The sequence below is a fragment of the Cynoglossus semilaevis genome, chromosome 14 (assembly GCF_000523025.1).
Source record: "Cynoglossus semilaevis isolate Cse_v1.0 chromosome 14, Cse_v1.0, whole genome shotgun sequence".
Classification (NCBI taxonomy): Eukaryota; Metazoa; Chordata; class Actinopteri; order Pleuronectiformes; family Cynoglossidae; genus Cynoglossus; species Cynoglossus semilaevis.
Genome location: NC_024320.1, coordinates 9706310 through 9716366, shown reverse-complemented (window position 1 = coordinate 9716366; position 10057 = coordinate 9706310). Strand labels below are relative to the sequence as shown.

At 37.2% G+C, this 10057-nt stretch overlaps 1 protein-coding gene and 1 long non-coding RNA gene across 2 annotated transcripts in view; one reads left to right on the top strand and one right to left on the bottom strand.

Moving 5' to 3' along the window:
* Nucleotides 1-972: 972 nt before the first annotated feature.
* On the top strand, nt 973-5943 carry LOC112488094 (uncharacterized). The gene is made up of 3 exons (XR_003051827.1): nt 973-1943; nt 4752-4902; nt 5104-5943. It is a non-coding gene; the product is annotated as an uncharacterized LOC112488094 (long non-coding RNA).
* Nucleotides 3645-10057, bottom strand: part of LOC103389549 (growth hormone receptor-like) — a 15762-nt gene continuing 9349 nt past the window's right edge. The window contains exons 4-9 of the mRNA XM_017038476.2: nt 9121-9290; nt 7280-7458; nt 7036-7189; nt 5951-6035; nt 5151-5220; nt 3645-4896 (exon numbers count right to left, since the gene is read on the bottom strand). Coding sequence (XP_016893965.1) covers nt 4282-4896; nt 5151-5220; nt 5951-6035; nt 7036-7189; nt 7280-7458; nt 9121-9290 — 1273 coding nt within the window. The 3' untranslated portion in view covers nt 3645-4281. The remainder of the gene's footprint in view (nt 4897-5150; nt 5221-5950; nt 6036-7035; nt 7190-7279; nt 7459-9120; nt 9291-10057) is intronic.

The following is a 10057-nucleotide window of genomic DNA, read 5'->3' as shown; positions in this document are numbered from 1 at the left end:
TTTACAAAAGACAAAATGGAGGTGAGAAGTATTTATGGTGGTCCATTTGAGACCAGAAAATGTCTTCTGTGGCAGATGTTTTGTAAAAAGGAACAGTTGCATTAATGCTTAATAACTTAAATAAATTACATTTATTGTCTATAAAACAATTAGTATCATTTGTTAGGCAACGTGTGTCATTATCTTTCTGTATATGTATCTGTATGATAATGACAAGCCGTCTCTGTAGCTAATATTACCCTAATAGGAAGTACTAGCTACAGAGATGGCCTGATGCTTTTTATTTTATTTGTTATTTGCTATTTTTTCTATACTAGCATTATATTTAATGGTGCATACTTGGTTTTTAGTAATAAGTCAGCACGGGTGAAGACAGAACGTTTAAACACTAAGTGAGACCAACTAACACAGGAAAAAGGCGTAGTAAAGCCACATCGACGTCCTCCTCTTCAAAGCATCGATAAAATACTGTACGTATTGTCTAAAACAACAGTTCTACTACCTCCATCATATGTATGTTGTAATGTACATGTGTTTTTATATTTTACTTTTATACATTGTATAATCATTTTATTTTAATTTGTTTTGGAGAGGTGGCGCTTTGGCCCGGAAGCAATGTCTCTGTCATTGGTGTGGAACCCCAGGGTTCACCTCCTGGGCAAGGTCGAATCCCGGTTAGGGCGGTTGGTACCTTCCAGTGGACTCACCATCTGCAGGAAGGTTTGGGGGGATGGTACGGTGCAGTGTGATTTGGGTGGCGACTGCTGACCCAGTAACGGATAAGCGGATGAAAATGGATGGAGGGATGGATGGATGTTTTGGAGAGGTTCAATTAGTGCACCGCATTATTTACTTGTGTTTACTTTTATCGCCATATTTCAATTTTGTACTTTGTACTATTGAACAGGAAGCTAAAAGAAAATTATATAACTTACAATGTGATATTTCACATTTTTTGTAAAAAGACAAAACAATTGAACATTAGATAATTTTGTAATTATTGGTCATTTTTTTATCAAGAAATGACTGTGTATTGTTTTTATTTCCTAAAATAAATCACAAAATATAAATATACATATATAATTATTGTGTCAGAAAGTTGGGTGCACAGGAACCATTTTCATGTAGTACCTCATTCTGGTCTTGGGGTGGAGAGCACTTTTACATTTTATTTTTGCTGCCTTTTGCTTCCTTACGTTAGGCCACTGGACACATTCCAAGATGGATATGAAAGGACAGTTTGCAGTGAAGAGTTGGAAATACTGAAGTTGGTGTCATACTTTAGACCAGACTTTATCACCAGCGTGGTGCCCCTGTGGACTACCTAAGGTGCCAGCGTTGTAGGTTCTAAAAGTAAAACTAGTCAATAAGAGGGTCAGAAATTGTACTGTTACTGTGCTTTTTGGATCAGTTACACTTGGGATGATATTCAGATGGGTGTCATGACAATGGTAAGAACGGTGTCTGCTATTGTATGTCCCAGAACTGATTATTGCTAAATTGTTCGGGAAGTTTGTATCAGACAAGTAGCACTTCATATTACTAAGTGCTTGAAGTAGGTCTCTGTTTCAAAAAGGTTGGTGACCCCTGCTGTAGACTATCCAGCAGAGGACACTAAGCCTAAACTCTGATCTTTTTCTCGTTTAATAGATAATATCCTGTAGAGTGGAGAAACAACACTTAACTGCCTAAAGAGTCACGTAACACAAAATGAATGTTAATTCTGCATTTGTGGGTGCTTTTGAAATTTGTGTCTATATGTAGGCGTATATATATTTAACACAAAACTTACCAGTATACTTTGTTTCTTTGTAACTAGAGACTGTTGGTGAGCTCGTGAAAATTAGAATCCCCAGAGTCTGGTATACTGTGATGGACCACAACGTCATGAGACACCTGCGATTTCCCGATGGTTCATCTGCATCGATGTTTTGCTGGTGGAGGTAGGTGTCATCAGCTGCAAAAATTGACAAAAAATGTTTCTGACATTCAAAGAGTATGTTTTCAGAGCGACTATGATACAAAGGATGATTCAGCAAAACACTTAAACATCTGCTGAAGTAGAACTCACACTTTCGGGAAATATTTGTTTTGATGCATTAGCTTAACTTTGAAATAACATGTTTGCTGTGCCCTTGAGGAGTAACTTAATATCATTCTGACTTAAGGGATTGAGATGATATGAAGTAAAATGTGTTTTAAATCAACAGATAAAAAATAAACCACTCACATTTAAACCACAAGATCACTTTAAAGAGCTGGGGCACCACACAGTTTACTCCCGTTTGGACGTTAGCAGGTTAGCATACACGGCTGTGTTGAACACAAATCGGAGAAAATATGGCAGTTTACGAAAATGTTGACTACACACATGCTTACATGACATAGATGGACATACTGTCTCACACTTTTAGTGTGACTTGTTAATGGTATATTAGCAAGGTAATGAGTAATGTTTCTTTCATTTGAAAACTGGTAAAAACTAGTTTCTGTTTTTAACCAGCTCTTTAAACATTTACACATGACTTTGTATCTGCTTCCTGGAATTGCCCCATAACTATTCTCTCACACCAACAGCTTGTTCTCTTGTGTCATCTGAGAGACTGTTTATAAAAGAGTGGATCATGCAGATCATTAATTTGAATCACATGGTCTGACACAGTGGGAGATTCCCTTCAGGAAGATGATTTTATTCTACAGTTACTGACAGAAGATGAAAATGTAAGCCTGTAGTAGCATTTTACCCCCTCTTACCTGAGCCTATCCTTAGCCTTCACTCACCTGGAATGACGATGTGAATATAAGAAAGTGAAAGAAGAATGACCTGTAAGTAGATTGTTAGGCTAGGTGTGTTTAAAACGACTTAAAGTCCATGATGAATATTTCATGCAATAATCCACTTATGACAACAAAGCAAAATCTAACAGACAGCACCATCACTGTCATTTTTTTGTCCCAGTAGATATTTTGCAAATAATTTAACGTTATATAAAAACAAACATAATTACATAAATGTGTATTTAAGTAGCTTAGTTTCCATCGTAAGTTGGGACTCACGTGCTGTACATAAATACCTATGCCACTCACGTAGGCTAGAGCTGTAATGAAAAAAAAAAATTCAAAAAAACCCAAAAACAACACAAACAAAAGCAAAAGATGTTTTTGTACTGTTAAATAGTTCAAAGCAACATGGCAAATTAACCACCGTTTGAAAAAACCCCACCAAGAACCAACAACTTGTGGGTGAAATCTTTGTCACTGCATGACAACCAAGCTATTATAAAACTGTCCAGCTGGCGTAAATGCCAAACACTAAAAGCTAGTAATTTTATACAATCATCTTACATTTAACAACAACTTCTGAAAGGCTTTACCAAGTATTGAGGTCAGGTGACGTGTTGGCCAGTGATGGTGTGCTTTTCTATATTTGCATATAGCCCTCTGCAAATTGATTTCTGATTTTATTTAGTGCTTCTGGAACTTCTAGTTTGTTTTTTTTTAAACTTACATTTTAAATCTCAGTTCACAATAGGATTCAATCATTCCAAGAGAGAGCTTGAAGATGTTTTTTCAGAATAACAAAAAAAAAAAAACCCCAAAAAAACAAACAATGGTTGCACTACACTAATGTGATGTAATGTAAAATATGTCACTAAGCCAACCACAACAAAATCAAAAACTGTTACATCACAGCCATACACAAGTGCAAAATAAAACAAAATAATACAAAAATTGATTACAGAAAAAAATGGGAGTCTACAGTCATGGTGACAGTTTATAAAAAAAGGAATCCTGGATAAAGGCTATTTAAATGTGTACTCACCACCAACTGCTGTTTGTTTAATGCTATCAAACACAAAACCATTAAACATGAAAACAAAACAGCATACTTCCACTTTAAGTTAAATAAATATTCTTACAATAAAGTCTTGCCATAAAGAAGAACTATTTACTTCTTCTTCTTTTTTTAAACTTCAAGCAGTACTAACAACTCAGATCTGTACAGTATGGGACTGAGATCAGATAATGACCAAACCCACTCTTTTGAATATTCTCTTTTTTTGACATGGCTTTAGTCCTTCTGAAGTATCAATCAATCTTAATGTGAGCAGAGGTAAACTGGGTGATGTTTTATCAGAACTTCTGAAGCACACCGTGACTTTATCAAAAGGCGTCCATCCGTCCATGTGAAATGTACAGGTTCCACTTAGATGTTTTGGCACTTCCTGTAGTGTGAACATTTGTTTTTTTTTGTTTTTTTTAAGAGAGCATTCTGTGTCATCAGTCAGCAGCACTAGGCAACAGATGGGTGACCTCAAGGTGAATCTCTGCTCTTTCACTATCCTTCAGCTTCTTCACATTGGTCAGGACTTGGCAATCCAATAGTTTCTTCTCCATTTCACCTGCTTCTGAGTTATCGGCCAGAGGCAATGAGAACCTCTTGCAGTCGACTGTGGCCACGTACGGCACCAGGTGCAGCTGACTGCTTTCTTTGACCAGTTGTACGCAAGTGTAGAACTCAGGCTGTGTGCCATGGTTGTTGTCAGGAGGAGGTGTGGAGTCACTGTGCTGAATGACATTTTCATTCAATGGCATTTTGATGTCAGGACCAGGTTGGGGCAGACTAAAACCTGCTGCAGGCAGAGAGCAATAAGATAACTGACAGCGCTCAGATGGTGTCTGGTTTTCTGCCAGAAGATGATCTGGGGCTTCTGGCTTAATGACAAGAGTTTCTGTCTTTTTATTTGTAGATTTCACCAGGCTACTGGACTTCGTCATGTCTGTGGGACAGAAGCTGTCCACACTGACTTTTTCCCAGATTTCTTCCATGTAACTTGGTGATTTGTAGCTGTGGAAGGTACGGAAGTGATGATTGATCTCATCCAGCTGTCCCTTCTGTAGGTAAGAGTAACAACACAAGACAATCTGATTTAAAGAATATGTTTTATTAACATCTTATTTACTGGACTGTGCTGTCAATTCTTTAATGCTTACAGTAGCTGTTAATTGCCTTACCAAGATGAAAATATCCATAGTAAGCGTGTTAAAATGCATGTATATTCCTTCATGAAAATGATCTCCCTCTTGTTATAACTTCCACAGGGATTATATTACTCTCTGGTGATCCTTTGACAGAGGGCAAAGGTTACCTTCAGGAGCAGGGGGTCGATGCCCTGGATGCGTGGCTTCGGGACAGGTGGTAGGAAGAACACTTTTAACCTAAAGTAAACAGAGTAGACGATTGTGAATGTTCTTTTCATTAACACTTTGTGTTGACTTTTTTATTGAAAATATATATTCAAATATCAGCCTTAGAGAGGAGCCAAATAGAAATGGACCTTTTATGTGTGCCATAGCTCTGATTAACTTTTTGTAGGTCTGCACATTTGTGTTAGTTTGCTGAAATACGTTAATCTAAACCTCATGAAAACCTCTTATCTTTCTTAGTTAAAGTGAAACAGTCAAACCTAAAGGAATGACTTTTCCTGCTCCATTCGCCACTAAAGAATCCTTCGGTGTGTTTAGAAGGCCGAGGTTCTCCCACCAGAAGCTTTAGAACTTGTGACAATACAGAAATACCAGTTAACCAGTAGTTAACTGGTATATGGCAAATCACAACAATTACATACAGAACTATTAATTGATTATATTATTATTATTTGATACATACCACACAAGAAGCACTAGTACCATTTAAAAGACAAAACGTCTCGCAAAAAATTTACATTGATTTAGAGGTGTGTTATTATTTAATATATTGTTTTTAACAGAATTGAAACATAAAGAAACTTTGTTTTACTTTTTGGAGTTTTTCAAGAATAAAAATCTATTTGGAATAAATCACTAGCAGATGTTATCCACAGATGTTCAATAGTAGACGTTTTACATCAGTGCTCTAAGTTGTAGACACCTTTGAATGTGTGTGTACTGTATGAGTAAACTTTCATACCTTTTGTTCTGGAAGAGTATTCCCACAGCAAATATCACCAGAGTCACAACACCTACACTCACCAGGACCACCACTAACAGCTTTCCTGCAAATGTACAAACCAAGTATCACTGTGATTCTAGAGTCTAGAATTCTTGTCTTTGGTCATCCTCATTTCTCTTTTGATAGCTCCAAATGTTCCAAAGATTAGTGCTTTAATATTTTACTACATGGCAATATTAAGGTTTGTGCTTTCATCATAGCAGATATTAACAAAATGTAAATCTTGCTCTGTAATTTAGTATTAAATGTATCTGAATAAGCCTATGTGATCAGCTGCCTATGTAGCCCAGGGAAAAGAAATGGCAGTGATTCCCATTTGATCCTTTTCTCATGGCACACAAATGTGCCATGAGAGATCATTAGGTGTGCTGTGGAAAATTATCCAATGTCACTAAATTGGTCCCAAAACTATTTTTCTTCTGCTAGGCTGCAGCAATTGGCTATTTAAACTAAAAAAAAATCAGAGCTGTTGAAGAAGATCTCTGTGAGTGTCTTTCTTCAATTCCTGCTTAACTATTAGCCTAACTACCTAATTTAGCATACGTAGGCACGGGGTACAAATTAGCATGAATAGCAGAAGTTTCTCAAGGAGCAGATGAGCTTAAGTCATTACAACCAGCACAGAAATCTGATCAGAACATCTTAAAAAAATATGACATATCTTAAAGCTCAAAAAAGATGAAGATTAAACATCACAGATCTACAATTTTGTTTCTAAAAAAGTCATAATAATAAATGACAAAATGGAAAATATTTTGGTCCTCAAACAACCATACAAGGGTTGTCTGTGCTAACTACGTCATTTAATGTAAATGAAAAGGACACAAGCTCCCTGAAAGCCAACTGTAACGGTGCTCCCCTTACAGCCCAAACACATAATTAATGATAAGAATAATTAATATGCGTAAATAATTTTGCAATTTAAGATTCATTATCTATACTGCAATAATCTCTGCCATATCATGATATTCATTTGAAAATATTCTCCACGCCCTCTGTTGTTAATACGTATTTTTAGGGATGAAAGTCTTGAATGGCCGTACCTGTTGGTGGTCCAGAGGGGATTGTCATTACCAGCATGTCACTCCATTTGCTCCACAGGCCGTAGTTACGTGAACGGCACCGTATTCTGACCATGTAGTCGCCAACAGCGAGGCCGAATAGCTCCACATGAGTGTCTTGCTGCAGGTGTTTTACCTAGAAAACCATTAAACACAACAAACCTCACTGGAGAAGTAGCAGGTTGGCTAGTTCTAAAAACTGCTGGAGGGAAGCTAATGGCCGTACCTTCCAGTTTCCAGGCTCAGAGATCGGTCTGTACTGTAGCTCAAACAGTAGTGTGATCCATCCGTAGTGCAGGTGAGAAGGTACTGGATACTGCCAGGACAGGTACACGCTCTGGCCGCTGTCATCCTCACTCAAGTCTGTCAGTTTGTAGGTCAAGTTGACTGGAGCCTCAGTCTGAACTGTAGGTGACACAGACAAAATATTGCATTCAAAACAAATTTAAAAGATTATTATTTTACATTACTTTATTTGAAATTTATCAAATTGGTAGATTAAAAATAACAATACAATTACTTACAATTAATTTGATCTGGATTCATTGTCATAATTTTCCAGATCTTAAAGTATTGGGGAGCTAATTGTTTTTGTCTCCCATTTTTGGCTTTTCTATTTTTACTTTGAATATTATTATATTATATATTATTTTTATATTCTCTGGGTTTTTTTTGGGGGGGTTACCTTTTATCAACTGTTTGCTAACTTAGCTGTCCCTGTGCTGTAGGCACATTTTATTATTAAGCTTTAGTGTGGTGGCTAGCTACTTTAGCTAGTTTTTAATTTTTCATTCACACATTTGCATGTTTAGCCTTGAAGAGAAACAAGGGTGCTGTCTAGGGTTAATAAAGGATCAAATTAAAATAACAGTATAGTTATAAACTAGGCAAAACTATAATACTACAGTAAATATGTAGAAAACAGATACATATATTCCAGGATGTGGAACCTTCTAGAAGGTATTTTAGGTCTACGTATAGTTCCAACATTCAGTGTGTGCCACCGTCATGTTTATAGTTTTATATTTTATATGGTCTGTTAAAAAACAGAATCATTTTTGTTCTTTGCAAAACAAGAGCTAAGGGTTAGCTGTTAGATAAAAAACAAAATCCACAAGTTAACTGGGTTCAATCCAAGAAGCAAAGAGTAAAGCTGTAAGTTCATTTAATTTGCTTTGAGGGAACAGGTCACAGGATCAGCAGTACAAAGAACTGCCTTTGCTGACATTTAAACACTGACCTTTAAATACTGTACTGTATTTGTGTGTGTGTGTGCGTGTGTGTAATAAGCAAGATCATTCAGCATATACCTCTGTGGGAGTCTGTCACATGTCGGTTCATGTATGTGCTTGGTTCTTGGTGCGTCTATTCTTTGACACAGGTTGAGCCACATGGTTGAAGCTGTCTTGTCACTCCTTAAATCTAGTCTAAATGTGCAGCGTGTTTATTGCAAACATTTTTTCAAATCTTCAAGAGTTCAGTTAATGAGGATGTGCAAAAACATGATTCCAGTGTATGTTAGGTTATGGACAATGGTCAATAGACATTATTCTTAAACTCCTGGGAAACATGATGCGTGATGACAAATGATGAAAAATTTCTCTTGTGACCCACCTGAGGGTCACGACCCAGTCTTTGGGAAACAATACTTGACATATACATTTATTAAGAAAGTCTTGTTCCCTTATTCAGATGAGAAAGACAGCCGTGTTTACATTCATCTGTGGTACGCTATATTTTTTTAAAACCTTGTTACCTTAAATACGTCCCATAAGTCTGAGTCTTCTGATGACATGGCTTGTCAGACCATATTGTAGAAGACAATAAAAAAATTCAACGGCACACTTTCCGTGTGGTCTTCATCGCTCTTCGCTGTGACTAGCACGATGTAAGAGCAATAGTTTCCCAGGCAACGGGGCCTGTTTTGGAATATAACATGTAATTGTATAGAAGTTATGACTTATGAGTTATGTCACCGCCACTGACTCCCCACAGAGTCAGGTGGAGAGAGGGTGAAACTTCACAATGCTGGATAAAAACACTCTTCATAGGCAGTGAGTCACTCACCTACGTCTGCCACATCTATGCAGTGTTGCTGGGACGTGTAGTTCCTGTGGGCTGTCACAGCTGTCACGTTCATACAGTAGATCTCCCACACTGATGTGTGGACTTTGTCGAAGTGGCAGCTGTTGGAACCTGCAGTCACATAGTCTGGACATCCTTGTATGGGGCCCTTTCTGTACAACAAGATTAAGAAAAACATATATTTATCAATTTTAATTCTAATTTTGTTTAGTGAAATTGTCTCGACCGTTGAAGAGGAGTCAACATAAATGTTACTGAGTTTTCTGTTCTATCTAGGAATCTAGGGATTCCTGGATAAATCAGTGGGAAAATGGAATATAAGGAATGTTTGTTAAACCACTTCAAGGCTAATATGAACATGAACATTAAATTGACATTAAGTTCATTTGAGCTGGGACTCTGCAGCATGGCTGTAAGTGTTCAATAATATTAGACCTGGTCTGTAGCTCATGGTCTTTCTGTTCTGTAGGGTTTGTTCTCTCAAGTTCTCCCAATGGGTGTGCTTGGATTTTATGGATAAAAACTTGAAATTTACCTTTAGTGTGAATGTGAGTGTGAATGGTTATTTTGCACTACCCTGCCAGGTGATTGATTTGGCTAATGTCCCTCAACAGCACTGAAACCAACGGTCAGTAGTGATGACGTGTATGGACTTGAAGGAGAAAGGTTTTTGCAACCTTCCCTATAAAATCTATGAATGTTGAGTCAGTGCTTAACTGACATTCATTTGTCCTCGTCATCGTCATCATGCAAAAGACATTTAAACGAGTACTGCTGAAATTAAATGTATTCAGTCAACATATGTTGTGGCTTGCAGTATGTTGCTCTTGTTGTCTTTGCACAATGTTGTTGTTTTTGTCTTCCATTTGCATAATCGACACTTTCCTCTTTCTTTGAACTCTGCACTCTTTTGAACTCT